The sequence below is a fragment of the Falco naumanni genome, chromosome 5 (genome assembly GCF_017639655.2).
Source record: "Falco naumanni isolate bFalNau1 chromosome 5, bFalNau1.pat, whole genome shotgun sequence".
Classification (NCBI taxonomy): domain Eukaryota; kingdom Metazoa; phylum Chordata; class Aves; order Falconiformes; family Falconidae; genus Falco; species Falco naumanni.
In genome coordinates this window covers 39,893,933-39,920,505 of record NC_054058.1, presented here as the reverse complement: position 1 = coordinate 39,920,505, position 26,573 = coordinate 39,893,933, and the positions used below count along the sequence as shown (strand labels likewise).

Here is a 26,573-nt window from a genome sequence, read left to right as displayed (position 1 = left end):
TTATTTCAGACGGTGAGGGAATTGCAGCTAGATCTCAGAGAATTAGGCCATGTTCCCATCTGGCAGGAAGTATGGGAATTTTGGAAAATACAAAATTTGAATGGATCTCAGAAACTAAGGAAGCTAAAATTGCAGTTCTAAGGGTTAGGTGGCCAATTTAAATGTCTATTTAAGCAACTATACTTTGGTTCTTATTTGATTACAGACAATGAAAATTCTTCATGGCTCACAGCCTAGCATGGGTTTCTCTCCTTTCACAGCACTAGGATATATATCAGCAAGAAGGACATACATCAGAAAGACTTATAAGACACACGGGATAAAGAGATTTAAAGAAGCTAACAAAAATTGGGTATTCAGCTACTTCCCAGAGAAAAGTCTGAAACACCATGCTAAGTTGGCTATTTTGCACACAAGCAGGGAAGACTTTCTTGGTGCTGGTCCTATTTTACCACTTGTCCTTTGTATCAGTGATCTCTGGCAATAGAATCACAGAATCACTTAGGTTGGAAAAGACCCTTAAGATCATTGAGTCCAACTGTTAACCCAGGACTGCCAAGTCCATCACTAAACCATGTCCCTAAGCATCACATCTATGCATTTTTTCCACACCTCCAGGGATGGTAATTCCAGCACATCTCTGGGCAGCCTGTTCCAATGCTTGACAACCTTTTCAGTGAAGAAATTTTTCCTAATATTCAATTTAAACCTCCCCTGGTGTAACTTGAGGCCATTTCGTCTTGTCCTGTCTCTTGTTACTTGGGAGAACAGACCAACCCCCACCTGCCTACAACCTCCTTTCAGACAGTTGTAGAGAGCGATAAGGTCCCCCCTGAGCATCCTGCTCTCCAAGCTAAACAACCCCAGTTCCCTCAGATGTTTCTCATCAGATTTGTGCTCCAGACCTTTCACCAGCTCCATTGCCCTTCTCTGGACACGCTCCAGCACCTCAGGACCTTTCTTGCAGCGAGGGGCCCCAAAACAGAACACAGTATTTGAGGTGCGGCCTCACCAGTGCCAAGTACAGGGGGACAATCACTGCCCTGGTCCTGCTGGCCACACTGTTTTGGATACAGGCCAGGATGCTGTTGGCCTTCTTGGCCACCTGGGCACACTGCTGGCTCACGTTCACCCAGCTGTCAGCCAGCACCCCCAGGTCCTTTCCCCCAGGCAGCTTTCCAGCCACTCTGCTCCAAGCCTGTAGCGCTGTGTGGGGTTGGTGACACAAGTGCAGGAAGGACCCAGCACTTTTCCTCATTGAACCTCATACTATTGGCCTATGCTTGCTGATCCAGCCTGTCCAGACCCCTTTGCAGAGCCTTCCTACCCTCAAGCAGATCAACACTCCCACCCAACCTGGTGTCATCTGCAAACTTAATGAGGGTGGATAGGATTCCTTTGTCCAGGTCATTGATAAAGCTGTTAAATAGAACTGGCCCCAAGACTGAGCCCTGGGGAACACCACCTGTGACCAGCCACCAGCTGGATGTAACCCCATTTACTACCACTCTTTGAGCTGAGCCATCCAGGCAGCTTTTAACTCAGAGTACAACCCTCCAAGCCACAAGCAGCCAGTTTCTCCAGAAGAATGCTGTGAGAGATGGTGCCAAAGGCTTTACTAAGGTCCGGGTAGACAACATCCTCAGCCTCTCCCTCATCCACTATGTGGGAATGACATACTTAGGATGTTTTTTAGGAAAAAAGCAGATCTGAACAAATAAGTACTGATAGGAAAGAACACTCCAATCATAAAAAAAACATATAGCTGCCACCAAGCCAAATACATTTTACAGAATCACAGAAGGGTCGGGGTTGGAAGGGACCTCTGGAGATCATCTAGTCCAACCCCCTGCTAAAGCAGGTTCACCTACAGCAGGTCACACAGAGTCATGTCCAGGCGAGTTGTCAATGTCCAGAGAACAACCTCTCAGGGTAATTGGCATGATTTACCTGTGTAGCTTTTACACCATCATAGGACGTACAGATTTTGAGTCTCAAGATTTTTAAGTCCATCATGACATAGCAAAAGCATTTTAACTTGAAGCAGACAGTTGTTATTTTAACAGCAAATTAAAGAATAATGTCAATGAAGAAGGTAATTTGTATCAAAAAATACTTAATATTTTATCAGAAAAAAGCTTTAAATTCCAGAAACTAAAACAGTGCAATTTTTCTTTTGTGGTGTGATGTTCTAAGGAATGAATCAGAACTGCATAATTAAAGTTTATTGTCACAAAAGCAGGCTTGGAGATCTTAGAGCTACAACGTACTCCTGGATACTCAGGCTGTGCACATATCCTGCATATACTCTTGTTCCTCTGTTGAAGAACAGGTTTCAGCCCCAAGAAAAATAAACAAACCACTCCAAATCTGCTACAGAATGCATAGGTGTTCCATGAACAGAATCAGACAAACACCTGAGGGAAAGCAGATACATCCACTATTCCTTAGGGAGTGTAACAAGAAAGATAGCTTTCTGTTACACTGAAAGAAAGTGGAGATTCTTTTCTATCAGAAGTCTTCATTATATTTAGGATATGGTTTACATTACGGAAGAACTTCTGGCAATAACCATGAAGAAAAATTATTTTATTAATCTTGACTAGTTAGCGATTTTTCCATCATATAAACAATAGCTCATAGGTATTCAGGCATCAAAAGCATCGAAACAGCTTTGAGAGCAGACAGAAACTGACTTTGCTGAATGCAAACTCGTCATATAAACCTCTTGATAGTTATTATTCCAAGAAGCACATCGCCTCTGTCTTTGCCTGCAAAGACTACAAAGTACGTGAAAAGTACTGAAAGAGCCTGAGAAGTTGCTGGGGGGACATGCAAATCTATTCAGACATTTTTGAATCAGTGGAAAAGCACTTGGGCTAATCCTAGAAATATGCTTGTTATTCTAAACTGTTGCAAACGACCTCATTAGATAGTAATAAGAATTTAACTTTGAATTCAGATAGCATTACACACATTGAAATACCACATAAAATCAGCACTAGTCTGATTAACCTATGACATTTCAACTGTGTTCAAATTAAACCAGGTGGGGCTTGCTGAAACTGATATTTTTGGACCAGAACAGGGTACTTTTAAGCACTTGCTCATGTGAGAAACTGTGTTTTCTTTGTTTGTACATCATATATGCCCAGTTTCTAGTATTTGATCTGAAAAAGCAGAAGAATCAATTCATAACACAAAAAAGCCCATTTCATCCCCAAGTAAATTTTTCCAACAGCGCGTAAGATTGGAATGACAACACTCTAAAACTTCACTAATAATAAGTTATCATGTCTTAGAAGAACATAATATAATAATGCACATTTTTGTAAGATTTTTGTTCATCTTTTTTCTTTTTAATGTCAGATACTTTAGATTGCCTCTTTATTTGTATCAGATATTACTGGGGTTTTTTTCTTCCAGATGCTTAAAGGTTAGGAAATGATTTTATTTCTTTTGATTCCTCTCCTGGGAATAGAATTTACCTGCTTGTTAGTTTCTGCAGTATTCCCTGTATAACAAAAAGTTATGGACGGCCTCATTTTCTCTTCTTAGCTCTACTGCAAAGATGCTGTGAGCACCTGCAACTTTTATTAATTTCCTTGGGTATTGCAAGTGTTCAGTAGCTCTAAGGACTGGAATGTACTGGGACCAAACAAATGTGAGAAGCTCATACTGGATCCATGGAGCTAATAAGGACTGTGAGTCCTGAAGTAGACAGCAGTGAACTTACAGCACCAAAAAAAGTATTTCTTCCAAGTGAACAACACATCAAGAGCGATGTGACCTGTTAGAAAAATACTTTACTTTTCTTTTCTTGAATGGCCATGTTCACAAGCTCTCATTATATTTTGCAGACTGAAACAGAGTAAGATTTGTTCCTACTCACATCTGAAACTCAGTCTTATTGCCATGACTATTACTGTCACTATACAATTAATATAAAAATATTTTGTTATTCTCATCTCCCCACCAACGTTGTATTCTCCCTTTTTCTTCTTTAATGTGGAATTATTTATTTGTTGTACTTTTTTCTGTGCACTGGTAGTTAATTATGTTTTATATATGCTGGAAAATTCTAATAAAAAGCACTAGGACTTAGAATAGAAACTTTTCTCTTTTTTAATTGATGGAAAATCTGCAAGTTTAATTAGGCAACCCACTGAGATAAATGCATCAACAAATAAATTTCCCACTCATGAATGCAGTATAGCCAACAAGAAACTGCCTAGCAAGTTTCAATTCACTTGGGTACCAAAGTATTTATACCCAACACATTTGGGCCAGATAATAGCTTTCTGATACAACCCAAGGATTACAGAGTGAATCCCAGCAGGGCAGCTGATTCTCAAGCACTGGGAAATCTCCCACTAGATTAGAGCACACACATTTTTTCTTTCAGAGTGAAAGGCAAACAAGGGCATGCCAGGAACATGCCTGAAGGAAGAAGGGGTTAATACAAAACTGCTCTTTGCAGGTAGTCACTGCCTAGGCTTTTCTAGATTGCTCTATAAATAAGCTGGTCCTGAAGACCTGAGAACAGAGAAGTATAAAGATCCTACTCAGTCCATGAAGCTCTCGTTTATAGTGCAGGTTATTTTTCTGTTTATACCGTGCACCATCTGAATTAAAAAAAAAAAAAAAAAAAAGGCAAGGCTAGTCTGAGACTGCTGATGCCAGGCACTGGTGAAAACTGAGAAGGTATGAGCTTGTGATTAGAAATACCAAGAGAAGGGGTATTGAGACATAGTGTAATGTCTTAAAAAGAAGAATCATCAAGATTATTTAAAAATAATAATCACATAATATGGGTCATAAATTCTATAATAAAGTCAGATGATCAACATTTTAAAATAACTGACAAAAGGAAGCAATGGTAGTTTTAAAGGAGGTGTTTATTTCTTGTGATTCCAAGAGGCACTGCACTTTTTACTTTTGTAGCTGAAAAGCAAACGGTATACTTGAGGATCAGTTAAAAATAACAGAATGAAAGGAGGAAACAGCAGTATCAGTTCAGAGTTTTCAAGCTATCTGCAATTTGCTTCCACTTAAAAACGTGACTGTTTCTTCAGAGCAATAACTGCATAGCATCTGGGGGATTTCACAGGATCAAATAACTTCACAAGTCCAGACCAGGCAATGTTGTCCTGTAAAATGATATATGATTGAAGTATGTAAGAATGTGTTTGACTTAAAAGCTAAGATATGGTAATAGGTCCACATTTTGAAATACAAAATTGAAAAAAAAGATTACCCTTAATGCAAAGCAGGGAAAACACTTATCTAACAAGAAAACGGAAAGTTTGTGTGAGAAAAAGGACACCCAAACCAGGATATATTTTAAAGTCATTAAATTATTTCTTGCATTACCAAATGATAGCTTACCCCCCCACTTCCTCAAGTCCTACTCATTTTATGCAGCGCATTCTACTATTGAAGCTAATTAACTGAGTTTTCAAATGAATCAGACCAGCTGGATCTGGTCTTCAAGTTGCATATGGCTTTTATCATTTCTATTTTTTCTTCCTAAACACATTTTGTGAATCAACCAGTACAAGATTAAATCAATGCGTATATTACATTTAGAAAAGGTAAATTAGTGCTAAATGCAGCAAGTCTGATCTCCTGTCTTGGAAATCATACAGATCTCTACATGATTTACAACTGGTTGGCATTTAGGAAAATACATCATTATTTAAATATTTCAAATTGCCTCTCTGTAAAAATACCAGTTAGAACAAAAGCATACATTACTACAACTCAGTTGTTCCAAGTGCACTGTGGCAGAGAATAAAGTGAATTTTACTTATGATAAAATGGAACTGTTAAAATGGAAGGTTTATGGTGGAAAAACAGAGCTATTCACATGAATGTCTTCAAACCTTATTTTAAAATCTTATTTTGACTGTGGCCCAGAGTAGAAGCTGGAAGATGCTACCATTTCCTTCTAGCAAATTATTATTTGTCCGAAAAATGTTTACTGGTGCAGAGAAAAGTATGACTGCTGCTTCTGAGTTAATCAGACCAAGCTCAAAATTAGTGTTAGAAGAAATACTGTAATATAAATCATTATGGAGTAAATGTAGTAGCATTTGCTTATTATATCCCAGGTCTATACTTGTAAAATATATCCAGGCTGCATGTTAGTCAAATGTACCTCAGCTGACCCATACAGTTGGAAAAAGTACACCCTCTCTCATCATTAATCTTAATTAAGGAAGAATAAAAGGAAATCATAAACATTTTGGATCTAAATAAAAATTTCTTGAATTATACATTTTAAAACACAGTCATTGGAAGCTCTAGCATGTACAGCACAGTATTTGTTTAGCATTTCCAAAATTCTCGTTAATTATTAAATATCTCAGTATGTTGTATAAAATGAGATTTGTTGCATATTTAATTAATTTTTTACTGTCTATTGACTAGCAATTACCATACAATTAAAGGAACATAAACTTTACTGTTGCTGCTCTGCTGAAAATAAAAACATCTGCTGGGCATATGTTTATACTAAATGGAATGAATGCTTATACTTTTGCAAATATGATGAGAATAATAATTCTGCAACAGAGACTTTTGGTCTGCACAGTAATAAATTGGCTGAAATAGTCTTATTTTACTGATGTAGCCTTTAGGTATCATAAAATATAATACAAAAATACCTGCTCCTTGAGGTAGCAAAGACGATCCAGAAGTATCAAAACTTCTATGCAGGGAGCCAGAACAACCTTCAACTGAAAGAAAGATTAGCTACTATAATGATTTTGGGAAAGAGAGGCAATACACTTCCAAATGGCTACACTTCCACAGAACAGTTCCAGGAAGGTCAATCATTTTGTAGTTGTTCTCTTGTACAAATGTCACCTTGCCAATTTTCCCTGTGGGATGGACATCTTCAAAACAGATTATTTTAAAGATCAAAAATACATGGAATAAAGCTAGGAAACTATGTTATTTAGTTGGTTTCAAGACATTGTCCAACAAGAAAATGATATTATATGAAGCAGAACAATTTTAAAGAGGGAAATAATGAATTTCAATAAAAAGAATTTTTATGAAATAACTGCATGGAGACCAGTCTAGGTTTAAAAGGAGACTGACATTTCATTTTCCAGGGTAATAGTCCCTCTTGAAAAAGAATCTTCCATGTGTTCACTTTATTATTTTACTGACACCTAATATAGTTTTGGAATAGAATATGCTCCAAAGTTTGGAAGGGGGAGCTGCTTTGTTTTTGAGATTGCATACCACAGCATAGGACAGTCCACCTCCACATAAAACTTAACAGGGCTTTGTTCTACACTAGCACATATATACAAGGTAATAGTATTAATCCTATAGCTTTTACCATATTAAATGCTTCAAGCTCACTCATTCTGTGCTTGTATTTTTCATAGTAATCCATTATACAGCTGTCTGGGAGCTGCAAGGGATCAAAAAAAAAAAAAAAAAAAAAAAGATATGAGAGTTATTCTAGTTACTTTTTCAAGAGAACTTTAAAATGAAATACTTTTTTCCTAATTGAAAGTCACACTACAAAATGAAATCCGTGTTTTGTTTTTGAAATTAGCACTTTCCTAAGGTTTATAATAATTTTCCAATAGCACTTTCTCAGTTCTCATTTACAATAACTGTTCTTCAGACAGCATTTTGCACTGACATGAAATACTGAGATACATTCATTATTCAGAAAGCTCTAGACATTCTTAAATGAGTATTATGCAGTAAAGTGGAGATAACATTCTCATTTCCTTTCCCATATATCTTATCCCCTCCTCACCCCCATCCCCAAGAGGTTTATTTAAATAGCTGAGGAGTAGATGCTCGTGTAAGACTAACATGCTTCAGTCAGGACTCCTGGATGGTATTTCATGTTACTACTATCAGATTCTAGAAATAATACTTTGTTTCTCTGTGCCCCAAGCTACCCAACTTTAAAATAAAACTTTTTCTAGTTACTTTGAATTGCTAAATATTCCCCTCTTCTTTTCCCAGTCACCTGATGTAAACACGGCCAGCACTGCCACTGTGACTGTAAATGTTGCAGTTTGGGGCTGAATTTGATACAAAGACAGCTCAAGAACTTGACTCAACCAAATAACCCCTTCCCTTTTTAGCCCTTAGCAGGCAGTACACCAGAGCTGGCAGCTAAAGTTATGACCATAAGTGCTCTTCACAAAGCATGTTCTCTATAGGGCAGCCAGACCACAACATTTTCCAGTTTTTGAAGGTCGTGATGTCTCTGTTCTGTAGAGTAGACCGTCCACAGTCCTGGACACTAAAGACAGTTGAGCTGGCCACTTACGGAATCTGTCAGAGCAGTGGGAAGTAGGTTTGCAAGGGTATTTCTATAAGGTGATGGAGGCTGCTGGGAAGAGCAGAGCTGAAAGAGCCTGATGTACTTCTCCCATATCGGGAGTCTGCAGTATGGCTACTCTGTTGTGGCTATGGCAACAGCTAGACCACAACTTAGCAGAAAAGTAATGGTACTGATAGACATGTAGATGTGGCACTTGGGGACATGGTTTAGTGATGGACTTGGCAGTGTCAGGTTTACAGTGGACTTGATGATCTTAAAAGTCTTTTCCAACCTTAATGATTCTACGCCAAAAGACTAGGAAAGCTGAAGTGTTTAATATGTTTTTGCACACTTTCATTAGAAGAGTCATCTAAGAGCATGTGGTTAATCTAGTTGCAAAGAAGTAAAATCACAATCTAAAATAGGGAAATAAACCAGAGAATATTTCCAGAAATTTTAAGTTTTCAAAATCATGTATGCATTATGAACTTCATCCTCAGACAGCCAAGAAGGGAATGAAGTGACCTCAGAACTGTTACTCATTGTCACTGAGAAGTTCTCAAAGATGGCATGTCAGATGGCTAGTAGATGTGTGTCTTTAATTATTGAGCAGTCCATTCGATTTCAAGGCACTGAAAAAAATGGACCAAATAAAGAATTTAAAAACACTGAAAGATAAGCAGATGTGTAATAGACAAAATGAATTAGTCAAGAACAAATCACAAGTCAGCCTACTTTGCTTGTAAGGAGGACGAACGGATTCACAACAGCGAAAAACAACTGGTCATTATATATTTTGATTTCACCAAGTTTTCTGATTTCATAACTTCACAAGAAAATTTATGAAACAATGCTTAGATTTAAGCAAATGAAAACTGTTTGAATGACCATAACCATAGAGTAGTTATTAATGAGTCTCTGAATAACTGCAAAGACCTGCAGACTGAAGGTCCATTACAAAATGCAATGTTTTCCTTAAGAACCCAGACAACAGAACAGAAACTGCATTAACTAAGTCTGTAAATGTGCAACAGGAAGGCATTGCTTGAACCTAAAATAATTTTCAGCAATTGGAGCATTGGTTAGAAAAGAAGTTTGAAATGCTGTATGGAAAAGCAGAAAGGCCTAAATTCAGGCAGCAATAATCAGCTGTTCAGGATGAGGAATATAAAATGACAGTCTGGGAGATATAGCAGATCACAAGCTGAGCAAGAATCACAGTTACGCTACTGCAAAAAAAAAAAAAGCAATCACCATTCTGCGACATGTATGGGAGAGCAGCCTGCAAAGTGCAGGAAGTAATCCTTCAACTCTGCTTGGCAGCAGCAAAGCTGTAACTGGAATACTGCATCCATTTCTGGGCATCAGATCTCAAAGATAGACATGAACAGTCTGAAAAAGCCCTCGGTGAGAAAAGAGATCAGAGATCTAGAAAACATGACCTATGAAGAAAGACCAAGAGAACTGGAACTGATCAGGCTAAATTAGAGAAAATTGAGAGTGGGCATAATAACAGTTTTTACAAGGCTATCACCAAGAAACAGGGAACAGTTTGTTCACTCTGTCTACAGCGGATAGGATAAGAACTAATGGGCTTGCATTACAGCAAAAAATTTCAGCCAAAAACTTGAAGAAACTTTCTCTCTTTGAGGCCGATTAAGGACCAGGGAGGTTGTCATTCTGCATCACAGGAATCTTGGAGAAGATTTGACAAGTATTTTTCAGGAATGATGCAAAATTCTAACTCTCCCTTAAAACAAGGAGATGGGTTAGAAAAACTCTGCAGTCTTTCAGTCATATTTTTTTAATTCAGAAAGCACTTTTTCCCAACTACAGAGGCAAGGTTAAGTAGCAGATCTGGCAGTACTAATGTGGACTAACAGGAGTTTTTTGGTCTTGTGCAATTTTGTTTTCAGTAAAACTGTGCAAATATCTGAGGGTTTTTTTCTTCTCTCTCCCCGCTAAAGAGTCAAACCGACTAAAAAATATCAGTCAGGAGATAAAAACCCCACCAGTTTAGTTAACCTCTGCCCTATAAGGTTTTAATTCAACTGAGACTTAAAAGGGCTTTAGTGTAATGGGGTTTTGAAATTACAGGCTATTTGGAATTAAAACACAAAGATCTGTGTTTGTAAAAATGTGATCATTAAATCTTTCTGCTTTTGCTTCCTTTATGTTTTCGATTGTTCAACAAGCAATCAATTAACAAGCTGTGAAGTGTTTGGCAAATAAAAAGCTGGGTCACACATGTCTCTTGGATGTTGCCATACCTGAGTACTGAGCCCAAATGCTTTTCCACTCCCTTCTTGCTAACTGCACATTCCAACTGAATGCATCCTGCTGCCATGGATAGATTAGGTACTATTTAAAACTGTGCCTCAGTTAAAAGTTTGGTGAGTTAACTGATTCAGTGCAACAGCCCAGCTGGAAAAGAAAGAAAGCATCCAACAAAAAGCATTGATAGAAAAGGCCATGAAAAGGTTAACTGGTAGCTAGCTATGTGTCCAATTTACTAGAAGAAGACTAAAACCCAGATACCACTGGCTTTGTCTGAAACTGCAACAGCTTGCCATCTGGCCTCAGTTCTTAAAAAGTACCGAACACAATCTTCAGCTGTCCTTCCAAAGTGAAGCAGGAGTAAATCATTGTTTGCATCTTCAGGAACAGAATTGTACTTACACATGCAAAGCAAGCCCCATTTAGCCACTGGAGTTGTCCACACAACTGTTCTCTACACAGGGTTGCCACAGATTTGTGTATCCCCCAAAATTTCTTTAAATGTATGCACTGAACTTTTTTCTTACGTTATGATGTTGATACCATGAACTTACGGCCTGAGTGAAAATGCATGAAAAAACCCAAATATGTATATCATGCACTTGTCTTAATAATGATTCTACACTCAAAGATCTAGCTTATGGTACTGAAAGTCAAGTAACCTTGAATACATACAGAAAGGTTTTGGCCAGAATTTCTTTGCTGATTTAGCTACAATGTCTCTTGGTCTTTGCACTGTGACGGTGGTGCAGGCTTTCTTTTAAACTAATTTCTTTGTGGACTGCTGTGGTCACCCAAATAGCTGAAACAACCAAGAGGAACTAGAGGGCAGCAAGGTCTCTACTGACATAGTTACAATTATACCATATGCTGGAGGTGATACTAAAACTATACCAAAGGCCAGGTTCATCTGTTGTGAACACATGAGATACCACACACCCAAGCACACCCAAGTTAGACTGTGATCCAACAAACATGCTGATTGAGCATGGACAGAAAAGAAAACATTCAGGCACAAGGTGTGTGACAATTAGTGATACCACACTTACCATTTCTCCAGAGAGTATTCTGTATTTTTTCAGAATTGTGTCTTTCCCTAGACTAAGAGTATTTTGATTGAATGAAAGTCTCTTTTACTGTCTAATGCTGCACACGCCCTACAAAGGAGAGACAGAGCCTAAGGATGCTGTTTCACAGTCTGTTTAAACAGATGTAATTCCTCTTTGCTGCCTCAAAGGGACTGCTTTCCCCGGCACTGACTGCACATTTCCATGTTTCCTCTCTCTTCTTGTACCAGTGTTATTATGAACGTTAGCAAGAGTACAAGAAAGCAGTAAGGCAGCCCTTTTAGCAGAGCAGTGTCTTAGACCAGTTCAAAACACTTGGGAGACCATAACATATGGCAACTTTTTACAATTTTTCCCATGACTAAGGTAGTTAATATTAATGCCATATAATTTAACAGAGTGTAAAATATGTAAAACAGATAATGAAATTACTGAGAAAAATAAGTTTATTTAGAACTTGGTTTAAAATGCATTTCAAATGAAAGCAATCTATATTATTTATAATTGAAGTAAAAGTCCCATCTCTTTAAGATTCCTTGTCAGACTAAAATCTTATGCTATCATAACTGGAATAGCATTTTGTCTGTTTGAAAAACAATTATACTTGAAAACAGCATTATGTGCATATACTTTATAGGCTGTAATACTAGTGTTACCTGAGCCTTAATTCAGTATTCCCCTAACAAAGGAATCAGGAAATCTGTGAGCCGAAATTCCTTCTGTCCAAAAAAACAGTTGAGAAAGTCAACCTTTCAACAATTGTAAAATGCATTAAGTGTGTAAATTCACTTAGTGCTTTCATTTTCTGACTGTTTAGACTCCATTCATTACCATGTTAGAATTCATGGGAAAGTGGAAAATATAGTTTTGGCTTTGGCTCCATGTTTGCCCAATGGCTGTACACAATAAAAAGCATAAAAATTAGAAATAAAGCAAAGACAAACCAGTTTGAGGTATTCCCTGTCATTTAAAGGTATCAACACTGAATTTGATGCGGATCAAGATCACAACAAATCTCAGGGTAAGAGTCCCTCTCCCAATTTCTGCAAAAATTCTCCTTTTTTAGTTCCCAGTATAGTTGTATATATTCAGGCTAGTTCATGCCTTAATGTATTACACAATACCACAACTGACAGTTCCTCAGTATTAAGTATGTGGTTTTTTCAACACTTTTTAAAACAACAGTAAAATTAAGCCACACGGAAAGATTCTTCCTTTTATTTCCCTTCATTCACAAACTGCGTTTTATGACATTCCACTAGTCATTGCTGAGGAGGCACTCTATGGTAAGCTAAGAGAGGCACATGTCCATTTGCCCAACGTCCTCTTCTCTGTCTTATTAAAATAAGTTGTAAAAAATTGTCCTGTATGAAACTGACCAAACTGATGGCTGCTTTTTTTCTCATTCAGCATATTGATCATTGGTGCACATTATATCAGTATTCAAATTTTCAGGCAAGCATGGAAATAGGATGCACTACATGACCTACATAAGCTCAGAAAGGTCCAGTGCAGATCCTACAGGACACATGGCACAATCTTACTACATCACCAGTTACCAGATGTATCTTTTTCTCTTTCAGTATGACCTTGGGATGACTTTCTATAAGCATGGTAGTTTGGGAGGATTAAAGAGGCGAGGGTTGTAACATATTAAGTCAAAATGGGCATTTTATTAACTTCATAAGAGAACAAAGTGCAATGACGTTCTTAAAAGTCACTGACAAATGCCAAAGAAAGGGAGAAGGTGCTCTTGAGTGTTTTGTCATAGCGAAAGAGCCAGCCAGTCACATCCTTTTCACAGCAGCAACAGTGTCGTCTACTTTAATAATATTAAACTTCCAAGCAAGTAGCTTCTTTCAATGCAATTTAGCTGACAGAAATGGAGGGGGGGAAAAAAAAAAAGAGAGAGACTGTAACAAAACCCACCAAGTTCTCAGAAAACATTGTGGTGGCACTTAATATTCTTCCATGAAAACTATTTGAAAACAAAACTGGTTTAGCCCGCTGGTGTCTCAAATAGCACAACACACTAAAACTTAAATTATGAATGTGCCAGTAGTAATTCTCTAGTTAAGACTCAATTTTCAGAACAGATGAGAAATGAATAACATATTAAGCCATTTGAATTTAGGAAGTAAAAGAAATCCATTTGGTTAAAGAGTTCATATCGGTGCTGAATATAAGCTTAGAAATTCTTCACTCAACTAATCCCTTGGGATAGGTTAAGAGAACGGCATACTGCTTTTGTCAAAATCTTGTAAGATCAGTAAATCAGAAATTCCTATGAAAAACTACTTTTGCCTGCAAAAATTTAAACATATCACCTGTACTAGATGTGGAAGAAGTAAAGACCAGTCTATTACTTTAGAATGTTCTCACATGGCCATGAAAACCTCATTACACATTTTCTAGTAAGGATAGAACTGCTCAAACCCTCATTTTTTTAAAAACATGCTGCTTTCTAAATACTGTAATGCGGCTTATCCTGACAAGCTCCATAAGGACAGAGGCTTTTTATCTTGTCCCAGGCTCACCTGCTCATTTAACCACAATATTGCCTGTCAATGATGTGTATAGAGCACAGTGTCCCCTCATTATATGGTTTAAAATTATGAAAAAACATGTGAAACGTTCCATTCAACACATTTTGACATAGTTTTGTTCAATGAATCAGAACATTAGAACATCTGAAGCGCAGCTGGTGTAGGACCAACCTAGGAAATATATGTGATTAAATTGCAAATAGTATTGTACAAGAAGCACAGATGTGGAAACAGGAATGAATATCTCCAAGTCTACCCACCATTACATGAGTAGAACATGATTAGAGACTAAAACCAGGGCAGCTCATGACACAGGTTGGACTGAGACCCAACATGGCAGGGGGGGACAGGGCTTCCACTTGCACGTTCCTCAGAGGGACTACAAAGTTTGTAAAGGCTTGTCAGATGGCTCCTGGTTTGGTCTGGAAAAGGGGAAAACATGATCTTAGGGATGGATCCCAAGAAACTTGAGGTGTTTCCAAACGTTTCCCCAGCCACATACTGTGAAGTTATCTGAAATGTACATTTACCACTGCATTGTCACAAAGCATTTATGGAATCAGGACATCTGAGTCCCTTAGCAGGAGTCTTTGAAAGCCCCATCTTTACCTTCTTAGCTTTGCAGTGCTTTAACTAAAGTGTTTTTATCCAATACTACAAGAATCTGTACAAAGTAAATTGGAACTATTTTTTGTATTAATTTCAAAAAGAGCAATATTGTAATATAAATAAATGCAAGCAAGCACAGCATATTTTTTCTGCTGAATATATAAAATATAAGCACAATATATTAAATATAGATTTAGCTAACATGAATAACTATCTCATCTTAAAATAAGAGAAGACACCTTCTTAATCCGTGTTCACTCTGCCATCTGAGCAATTATAAAAAGGAAATACATATTAAAGCTGCGGTTCTAAAATAGTGATAAATCACTGAAACCTGTAACACAACTGTCCTAGTTTTGGCTGGGATAGAGTTAATTTCCTTCTCAGTAGCTGGAACAGTGCTGTGTTTTCAATTGAGTATGAGAAAAATGTTGGTAACACCTTGATGTTTTAGCTGTTGCTAAGTAGTGCCTACTCTAAATCAAGGCATTTGCAAGGTCCCCATGCTCTGCCAGTGAGCAGGGGCACATGGAACCGGGAGGGAGCAGAGCCAGGACAGCTGACCCAATCTAGCCAGAGGGATATTCCATACCATAGAACATCATGCTCAGCATACAAATGGGGGGACTTGACTGGGACATCAGGGACTGGCTGGGCATCTGTCAGCAGGTGGTGAGCAATTGTATTGTGCATCATTTTTTTTGTTTTTTTCCCTTGGATTTTATTCCTCTGTCTCCCTCTCCTCCTTATTACAATTATTGTTGGTTTTGGGGTGGAGGTTTTTTTGTTTTGTTTTAATTTTATTTCAATTATTAAACTGCTTTATTCTCAACCCATGGGTTTTACGTTTCCCCAGTTCTCCTCCCCATCCCCCTGGAGTGGTGGTGAGGGAGGGGAGTGAGCAAGCAGCCATGTGGTACTTAGTTGCTGGCTGGGGTTAAACCACGACACCACTTCACCAGCTTCTCTGCTCTTCTCCGGACACGCTCCAGCACCTCAGGACCTTTCTTGCAGCGAGGGGCCCCAAAACAGAACACAATATTCGAGATGCGGCCTCACCACTGCCAAGTACAAAGGGACAACCACTTCCCAAGTCCTGCTGGCCACACCGTTTTGGATACAGGCCAGGATGCTGTTGGCCTTCTTGGCCACCTGGGCACACTGCTGGCTCACATTCACCCAGCTGTCAGCCAGCACCCCCAGGTCCTTTCCCCAGGCAGCTTTCCAGCCACTCTGCTCCAAGCCTGTAGCGCTGTGTGGGGTTGGTGTGACCCAAGTGCAGGACCCAGTGCTTTGCCTTGTTGATTATCATGCAATTGGCATCAGACCACTGATGAAATATATATCAACTATTCACATTAACTATATAAAAAGTGTCCAAAGACAAAAAAAAAAAAAAAATCTGACAAAAATCAACCAAGTAGTGAAAAAAAATTAAATTTCTACACAAATTCTGATTTCAGTATTATCTACTAGTTTTACCACTCAAAATTAGTCTGGAGTTTGCAAAAACACAAAGTAAATGCACCAAAGGGAAGTAATTGAGGAATTCCAGTAAAACTGAACTAGTAGGCCCAACGTATATCAGATACCTTTGGACTTATTTAGTGATATTAAAAATGCAACCATAATTAATATAGGAAAAGGATTATTTATAAATGAATTATATGTAATATTTTCAGAGATTCTTATAATAATAAGGTAAAATTACAGAGAATTAATTATTAATTATAAGCAAACCTAAAAGTTCTGGTTATTGTAGAGAAGGAAAGCACTAATATGCTTATTTAAATATACTTTTAAATACATAACATCTGCATATCTGTATATTCTGCAAAACAAGCACAATATGACTTGTACCTAAGTTTAGCTACATAGCTACATCAAGGCCTTGAAATATTTTGAGTCTACCATTGACAGACAAAATATATCAAGACCAAAGCTGTTTAGATTACTTAAGATGATAAATGAACTTTGTACAGGACATGAGTTTCTCTTACTGTGTTATTAAGTTAAATGCTACTGTGATGGGTACTATGCCTCACAGAAGGCTCTGGTGCCCTTTACTGACCTGCCAGTTGAGACTTGACAGCTCTAAACCTTTTTGGGATGTACCTGAAGCATAGGATCAGAGAAAGACAAATGAGCAGCAGCTGTTTTTAAGAGGTCTGGTCAGAGTTAGAGCAAAGTGGGATGGTGGAAATCCAGCATTACCCACCTGTCTGTTGCAGATCTCATCTCAGGTTAGATGGGGCACCCACCAAGTAAATTAATTTTTCCAGGGGAACAGCCCTAGAAATTTCAGGTTATGTGCAGATATTAAACTGTTTGTTGTTGAAATACATCAGCCAGGGGGAACCTGGAAGCTCAGTTAAACAAAACCAAGTAAATCTGCAACAACACACCTGTTGACAGGCATGTAAACTCCTCCTTGTGTGTGAAAGCTTAAGGTGACCCAGCCTCTGAAACTGCTATTGTATCTTTCCAGCATGTGTCTGAATCCGAAAGAGTTAACTGATTTGTGAAGCATTTTGACTAAGACAACGTAACTACCTTACATGCTATTAGCCCATAGCTGTAACTATAGTGTGACTATAGTAAGAGATGAAATCAAAGTGACTAATAGCTTTCCTTTGCAGATGTGTCAGGAGTGTTTCCAGCTCTGTATATCTTCCTGCAATCAGATATGGCATTAAATAGCATTTTCTCTTTATTCCCAGACCTGCACTTTACATGAATCCTGGCCAGCTTCTCTTTGTTAAACAGCTCCACCCACTGAGGCTCTCACCAGCAGAAATGGATCTTAGCTGGGTCATAGATCACAAAGTCTGCCAGACACACATCCAAGCCTTAGCCTTGTAAGCACTTTCTCCCTTTAATCACCTTAAAGCTAGGCCCTATGAAAGATCTTTTGCTAATCTACCCCAATAAGTACAGGACACCAGGCAATTTTAAAAAGTTTTGGGTTTTTTTCTTCAAAGATTCTAGAAATACATAAAAACTTATACAAGGATTTTTTGCTGTTACAATGCCATTTGTAGCACTTGTCTGAAGCAGCACTCAAAAGTATTAAAAAAGTAATAAAGTAATAAATAAAAGTAATAAAGAGGCTTTGTTTTAAATCCATCTGCAAGGTGGCTACAAACAGAGCAGAAACGTGCTGCTGAAGAGGAAGGAGCAATTGCTTTTGCTGTTTGAAAGAAGCAAGGCTAACAAGTGTAAGAGCAGCCAGCTACCCTAAGAGAAAGAACAAGGATGAATGCTTCATTCTCTGAAGTGGGAGTCATACAATCATGTCAAATTAGGTAAAACAGTGAATAAAAGGGAAAAGAAATCTGATAGGAAAATTTTTTCCTATCTATGTGACAGTGAACGCTCTGGACATACAACATGGAGTGTATAGGAACAGAGTGAGCTATGACAAAGAAAACAATCAGGAATTAAATACTGCTTCAGTGTTTATCCAGGCCAATTATTGAAGCCCTCTGCAGGGATCCATGGCCCACAAAGCAGTTCCATCTGTTCTTAAGCTAGAAGCAATATAACCATACCTGTGAAATATCAAGCTCACACTAAAAGATCTCTCTGCCCTCACAAAATGAGACTATTTTGTCAGACATTCAGTAGTCATGCAGTAAATCTCAGCTTTACTACTGAGGTGGAGAGATGTGTGAAAGGAATGGTCCTGTACCAAAAGGCAGAAAAAAAAAATAGTTCATTTGCATCTGTTTAATTTGGACTTGACAGGCTCTTCCCCACTGAAAAGAAACACAAGAGAGGAAACCATTTTGGCTAAGGTAATAGGAAACTTCAGTCCCTGAACAGTAACTTGTCACAATGAATGGCTCTAGGTGATTGATAAATGCTACTTTTTTTGGTAGAAAAACTATTTTACTATTTTGTCTCACTCTCACTTCTGGTTGACAATCTTTTCATAAAGGGTCTGGCTCTTACTTCAAATAAGCAAAGATGTTCACATTATTTCACAAATGAAAGAGGCAGAGGGGCTTGTTCACAGGAAGAATTGGCAGGATTGAAGAACTTACCTTCACTGAAAAACAACAGCAAAAATGAACTCATTGTTTGGATATATATACCTGATAAAGGTCTTCACAGTTCTATATTTAGCAAAAGGCGTACACTTACAAAAATGAGTATCAAAGCAAGTTAGGTGTTTCATGCACTTGCACTCTTTATCCTGCCTCCACATTTGTCCACAGTGGAAAATAACTGGACTGCACCAGGGCTACCCCTTAACCAGGAGCAGAGTGTGTAAAGGAAGCAGCTGTGATGCTCATCATGAACCACAAGTTTGGAAGGATGTTTATGTCCCACAGTCCAGATTCAGCCACAGTGATCAACATCCATGACTTTACTATACCTGTCCAACTATCAAAAACAGGCGGTGACTCCTAAAAAATTGGTGCTGCTACCGCACTACTTCCCAGTACATCTATTATCATGCAGAGATTAAACTCTCTTCAGGTTTCTGATAAACATAGTAAAAGACATGAGACTGGCAGTTTTCTGACTTCTTTTCTTTAGAAAATATTTTTGCACATGTAAAACAGAGACTCGTATGCAAACAATTTTTTTCTCTCGCAGTTCCTGGTTGTATTACACAGCATTACTAAGTTTTAGCTGGTTTTCTAACATCACTTAAATTTATGCATGAAGACAATGATTGCCTCCTTTTTTTTGTGAATGGCCGTTACATTTTGGATTATTCTGCAAGTATCATCCTTCATATATGCTTACTCTTGCCTTATATTCTTCCCAAGGCATCAGTTTTGGCCACTGCCAGAGACAGACTAGATATTTAGTCTACGCAGTACAGCTGCTCTTTTGATCATTTTAAAAAACAGAGCTAGAAAATTCTGCATAAATTTCTCTTTGATTTTTGTTGTCTTTGACAGCAAGTGTTTAAGCTTCATCACATTTTAGCTATGTAAGTATTTTTTTTCTGAAGAGAGGAATTTAACACATTCTCCAATATTGTGTAGTTATAGTGCTGACTCCACTGTGAAAACTGCAGTGTCAGAACCACTGTTGAGGGAGCAGTAACAACTTTCCCCTCAGTAGTATCAAAATAGCACTGTTCTTGTGCTGCTGCAGATTTCAACATAGCTGGGAAATAAAAAATAATACTGTTTACATCAGCATAAAATTCAGTCTTCAGTATGCAGCCAGCTGTACATAAAAATGAGGCGAATTATAAGCGAAAATGAACATTTACTTGAATCAGGTCTTTAGCAACCACACAAACACGCACAGCCTGAAGTAGTGTTGACACAGACACCCTTCCAGTGCAACCCGCATTTGTTCAGACCCTTTCTAGCAAAAGGCAGCTAATCAGACATACCGACACAAAGTTTCTGTGCTGACTGGTTTTAAAGAAAAGAATGTATAACTCTATACCAGCAGGGTTTAATCATTGATTTAGTAAACTGATTACTGCACAAACTATCCACTATTGCTTTTGGGTGATTATATGCATACTGAGGAAGACGCCATTTTACTTTCAGCTGGGGTAAACACATAATGTTAGTGCCTATTTATACAGAAAAGCAAATAGGCAACTCGATTTATGAACAAAATTAAATATAATACTTTTAAAACACAGTGAACTTCAGGCATAAGTGTTTTTCTTATTCCAATGTCTTCATTCCAAAGTAATTTGCATTTTCTTGCTTATTGCTTTTGCACTTTTTCCCTAGTTTATGGTTTGATGTACCCAGCAAATTTTAAGTGATTTGACATTTTGACTACAGATTTTAAGCACTGCTTTACCAAAGACTAAAGCAACATTTACCTGAAATATTTTACATACTTGCAACTCCTACTTTTTCTTTGATTTATACCAAATTTGCTAATAATTTGTCTAATACTCTTTAGGTTCTCCATCATACACACAACTTGCTCTCACAGCATGGTTGTGATCTTTACCTAGTCACATTCCATGCCTAACGCTATATTGCCATCTGTTGACCAATTTAGCAGTTGTAGTACTAAGACAAGACACTCAAGAACATAAAAAAAGCTCCTAAAGATTTCTTAAGTTTAAATCTCGATTTTGTCATTTTGTCTTTACTTCTTTTTCTCTATCAAGGAAAATTATTTTAAAATCTTAATATGTATCCTCAACATTTATTAATTTAAAGAAAGAAAAGCATTAGGCCTTCAAAGATCTTCAAAACGCTACTTAAGGAGACTGTTTGAAATAAATTGGAAATAGTTTGGGAATTAAATTGCAGGAGAAACATACTACTACAGTGTCACATTTTTCAGTTTCAAAAGATGTCCAAAGGGATCAAGAAAATATTGCTGCAGAAAAAATGAAAATAAAAAGAGGTCAAAGTGTTTACTATGTGATTCATTATTCATGTGTTTTTGGATCACTTTCAGTTTAAACTTAAGTACAGATGAAAAAGCAACATGTTTGTATAGGATAGTATTTCAGCTGGATTTAAAAGGGTGCAAGAGTTACTTTTATCAAAATGTACAATATCAGCACAGGCAATAAGTCCTTCATGCCTGCTTCACTGGGCATCTGAAAAGTGTATTTACCTCTAAATGACAGCATGTATAAAATAGAGTATGTATTACATTTTTATGCCTCAAAGGAGATCTGTAGGATTAACCTCAGAAATAGTGGAAAGCCTTGAAAAAATTGTGATCATGAGCACCATATATGAAAAAGGATTACATGAAGTCCTTAGAATAAAGTAATTTAAAACCAAAATTATTTAAAGAATTTCTACGTGGAAGTCTATTTCCGAAAAACATGAAAAAAACAACTTTGACATAGCTTATTTTTTAATATACAAGAAAAGTATGCATGGTCTCACTTAATATAAATAAAAATGAGAATACTTTATATTTTATACAGCAATATACAAACTAAATGAACTCAGTGGCTTAAAAATTGCATTGTGGTGCTGACTTCAAGAACTTACATGGATATAAGGGTTTCACACAGTCTCTGTTTAGTGACTCACCTTTGAATCATCCAGTTCCAGCTTTTTCAGAGACTTTCTGACATAATCTATGAAGGAGGATGATTTGGAAAAAGTTTTTCCAACATGTCGATCACTGCAAATACAGCATTGACATACAGGCTTTTATACATCGAACAACAGAAATTTACACATTTTTAATTTAATATTTTATTCAGGAGAAATAAATCAGCTAGATGGCTACTACTGCTAAGTTAGTGACAATTTTCCTTTTTTCCCCTTCTACTTAAACCAAAACAAGCAGGCTAATACTTGAGGAAATTTCTAGATACAGCAACTGTACGATTATGGTTATAGTATGATTATTATTTTACCTAAATATTTAAGACTTAGTTGAAGGCTGCTTTTAATTTCTTCCCTAGTATTTTTACTTCCCTATATGAATAACAGAATTCTTATTTCTGCTGACAGATATTTCCTTCTATAATACTTCTATAATTTTCTATAATACTGCAGTAATTTATTTACCACCAACCACTGGACTGAGCAAATGCCAAGTTGGAGTAAAATTTCACATTTGCTTGTTACTTTATGTTCTTACCCTCACAATTTTTTTGTCACTAAATGATGCCAGAATTTTCTCCTGTTTACAGCTCAGTTGCTTGCTTTTGAAGCCAGCCAAAAATGTGGATAGTTCCAGAAAATATGTTAAAATAATGCACAAAAACTTAGAAAAAACATATAGGAAGACTGAATCTTAACAGACTACTTACATTTGTTCTCTTCTTTGTGTTTAAAATATCTTGGCGAAAAAGCAAGCAAATTTTTTGTTAGTTTGACTTTGCTTTCTTGACTGTGTCCTAACGTAATTCCTCTTCCAGCCATGCAGCATGGGAGTTAAATTTTCAGCTACAGAATTTTCAGGTACTGAATTACTTGAGAAGAAATACACTCCCCCCTTATCAGTGGAATACTGAATAGAAATACCTTAGTTTAAAACTTTTTCCCCTCTCTATTTTTAGCAAACCCCCTTTCTCCTTATTTAAAGATCAGAATTAACAATTCCGAGTCAACAGAAAGACGCCACTCAGTGTGCAGTTCTAACGCTGTTTAACTGGCAAGGACCCCAGGGGGACACATCAAGAATAATTTCTAGGGTTGTATTTAATAATTTAATAAATAAAATTAATATGTAATTAAAATGTACTTTCCCATTTGGGCTGATGGAGTCTGAAAATCAGTTAACGATTACGCTATTCAGATAACAATTATGTTATTCTTTGGAAGATGCGCATCTGCCTCATAATCACAAGTCACCGGGATAAAGATACTGTCTGGGTCTGGCTGGGATGGAGCTACCTTCAGAGCCCATATAGTGCTGTGCTTTGGATTTGTGACTAAAACAGTGCTGGTAGCACACCAGTTTCAGGTATTGCCCAACAGTGACTGCACAGCATCAAGACCTTCTCTTTCTTCCTCTGCCCCCAGGAAGTAAGCTGAGGGTGCAAAAGAAGTGTGGGAGGACACGGCCAGAACAGCTGACCCAAATGGACCACAGGGATATTCCACACCACACAACATCATGCTCTGCAATAAAACTGTGTGTGTTTGTGTGTGTGTGTGTCCTTCCATTGCTTTTATTGCAAAAGTATAACTTTAATCACTTCCTCCAAATTACACTTCCTTTAACAAATGAAACATATTATCACCTATCTCACTTTTTTTTTCCTTCACAGTTTAGTAGACATGATTTTATGTGTGGTATTTTATATAATTTTAAAATAAATAAGCATTTCTTTCAGGAGTTTGACCTTCCAAAGGGTCAGCTGTCTGACTCAACATTTAGCAAAACATTTGGGGATATCTGCATTAGCACTTATTTTAGATTAGAAGAGTACTTCTGAAGTGAATTTTCTGGGTTTCCCCACCTCTCATGCTTTGGTTCACACCGTGGAATAGCATCAGAGCTCAAAAAATGGGTTATTTTCAAATTAAACTGGAATGTGTGCTTCTGGATATGATCCAAGTGCTAACAGGCAGACATCCCACAGAATTAGACAAAATCTAATCCAACTGCAACTCCAGAAAAAGAGTATAGTGCACATGTCAGGTCCTCAGCACCAGCTCCCCAAATCCCATCCTACAAGGGCACAGTACTTGCCTGCGCAGGTATAGAGGCAGTAAGTTCTTTACAGCCGTGATGGTCATTGAGCTTTCAGCAGTTTTTCTCAGGACAAACAGAAATGTATTTTTGTCCTCTGCAGTATTAAAGCTGCCAGGACCTCTGCATAACAGGGTAGCCCGGGATTGTGTTGACTTTTTAGTAAATTTGCTGTCACTTCTCTGGTGAAGATAAGTTTTACCCAGGTATCCAGTACCAAAGAGGACCAGCTCTGGGTTAAAGGAAAGGCAATACCCTTGTGCTGTGAATTTAGGACGAAGAAATCTATCCTGCGTATTAATACCAATACGTACATAAGTCTGATGAGACTGACTCTTACACCCTTCTGCTTTCTAAGAAATGGTTTCTCTACAGAATAGAGGTGGAAGAGAATCAAATCTTTGGTTCATATGCTATGAATTCAGAGCTTCCTACCTTTTGATGACACCATAAATTTCTTCTATAATAACCTGAAGAACAGCTCGATAAAACAATGATTCTGTAGGTAGCTGCAAAAAAATTTACAACAGCAAGGATTTAAAATTGGCATTGAAATTAAGATCAGAATAACAAAACCGGCATTGGCTTCCTTAACAACTTATTGGCTTGCATGCTTTACGACCAGTCATAACAGGTTTAAAAGGACAATTTATTAATGTTCTTGCATCCAGTTAAAATTACTTTTTTGGGTCAGACTCTAACATAACCATGAATGCAAGAAAAGAAGAAACCCAAACTCTAAAGTAATAGTTCAAAGGTTGGCAGAGGGAAAAAGAACAGAGGAAAAATGTAATGATCATGATCCAAATTCTACTACGCAAAATAAATATAACAATTTACCTAAGCTGTTTTAAAGACAAAAGAAGTAATTCCCTAACTGACTCACCATACACTGTAGTCTAAACCATGCAGAAAGCACTGTGCTCATAAAACCAGAACACACTGAAAACTTCGTACCTTTGTGTATGAAAAATATGTTTGTTTAAAAATAGTTAATGCTTACCAATTAAAAATTCACAGCAAAATGCATTTCCAGTAAAAGACTACTAGAGTCAGTGGGTTTATATATGGAAAGAGGAGGTCTCAGCCTTGCCTTTTAAATATTTGCACAGTCGGTGTCCACCATACCCAAAAAGATAACTTGCACAACAGTAATTCAAAGTATTCACAGGGAAAAAATACACAGGGATTAAAAATGAGAATGATGATGTTTCTAACAGGTTCAAGCTTTTGTCATAACAATTTCTATTTTTACATTAGCTGATAAAACACTAGGATAGAGTGATCCAAACCAGGGATATCTGAAGGACATTTCTACTGAATTTATGTATTAGCTGAAAGACAGTGAAAGAAGTTAGGAAGGGTAGTTTAATGCCTTAAATTTTAAGCGGTGCCTTTTTTCCAGACTCTTAATTGCCAAAAGAAAACAGATTCACTATGTACAATCAAAGCGATAAAAATGTGATTTCATGATGACACATGCTATCTATCAGGATTTGATGTTGTGTATGCTAGTATTTTAGACTCCAGAAATGCACAAGTTCAACAAAAGGTCATGGATTAAGAGCATTCAAGGGGGAAAAACATATTTTATCTTAGAATGGCTAAAATAAACAATATTACTTACCATTTGGCCAACTGCAACTCGCTCCAAAGCCTTTAAGAGTGAAGGAATTAAATTGCTGATATGTTTATTCTTTATCAGAATATTTTACAAAACACATTGTATAAAAGTCAGAGGAGACGACATTTTAAAAGATTAATGGTGTGACATAACATGAGCTTGCACACTTTAAAGTGATAAAGGGACTTATAATCAGCTCGCTCCTGTTATTTTAGTTTATTTATAGGAGAAACATGACAACTGACTGTATAGAAATAGATGCATGCAAAATTTTCTTGTTCTTCTTAGTATTGCAAAAGAATTTCAGAGGTTTACTTTCTGTGAAAGTGCTAAAAAGAAATGCATTTTTCTTGAGTCTGTTCCTACCAAAATACAAATAATTCACTTTGCATATTCAACTATTTTAAAGTAAATATTAGTTCAACAAACAATATCTTTAAATATTTAGTCCTTAGTACTCAGACAAATTGACCTGCTGTATGTAAAGTTAAATAAAATAAAAACTTCAGAGAGACTGCTGTTTAAGATACTGCACATTATCTTTCACTAGATTCTTCATACCATAAATCCTGATGTAGGTGTGAGAGTACTTAATTTTTATGATCCACAGTGACAAAGAATGACAAATAATTAAAAGCATGGAATATTTTTCCACAGTTGAAAAGATACTTTTGAAAAGTGCCTACAAAAATTTCAACCACATATTAAAGATTGCAGTAGAAAGGAAGATAAAAATTCAGTAAATTATCTGACACTATCACAAATCAGACAGCAAACCAAAAATGCCACACCACTTACAAGTCATTGTCACCTTTAGTCCCCAAACTCCACTACAATAAGTAAGACTGCTTGTCTCTCAATCACCCACTTCTTCTCTAGTTTTAGAACTGATCCTCTATTTCAGACTGTTCTTCAAACATGGTCCAGGTAGCCGCAGTTCCTCTGTTCATGGCTTTGGCCGACTATGAGGTTTGGCTTCTGCTGTATAAACTATAGCTCTCATTCCAGCACATATCTGCTGCTGCTTA

The 26,573-nt window shown here is 37.2% G+C and overlaps 1 protein-coding gene across 6 annotated transcripts in view; it reads right to left on the bottom strand.

Annotated features, from left to right (window-relative positions):
* The window catches only part of METTL25 (methyltransferase like 25), an 89,643-nt gene that overhangs the window by 19,976 nt on the left and 43,094 nt on the right, over positions 1-26,573 (bottom strand). For 2 of the 6 annotated variants that reach the window (XM_040593873.1, XM_040593874.1), the window contains exons 7-12: positions 25,549-25,578; positions 24,357-24,430; positions 21,803-21,896; positions 7,355-7,429; positions 6,669-6,740; positions 4,881-5,150 (exon numbers count right to left, since the gene is read on the bottom strand). In XM_040593873.1, coding sequence (XP_040449807.1) covers positions 5,052-5,150; positions 6,669-6,740; positions 7,355-7,429; positions 21,803-21,896; positions 24,357-24,430; positions 25,549-25,578 — 444 coding nt within the window. In that variant the 3' untranslated portion in view covers positions 4,881-5,051. The other 4 variants (XM_040593876.1, XM_040593875.1, XM_040593878.1 and 1 more) reach the window with 4 other exon arrangements.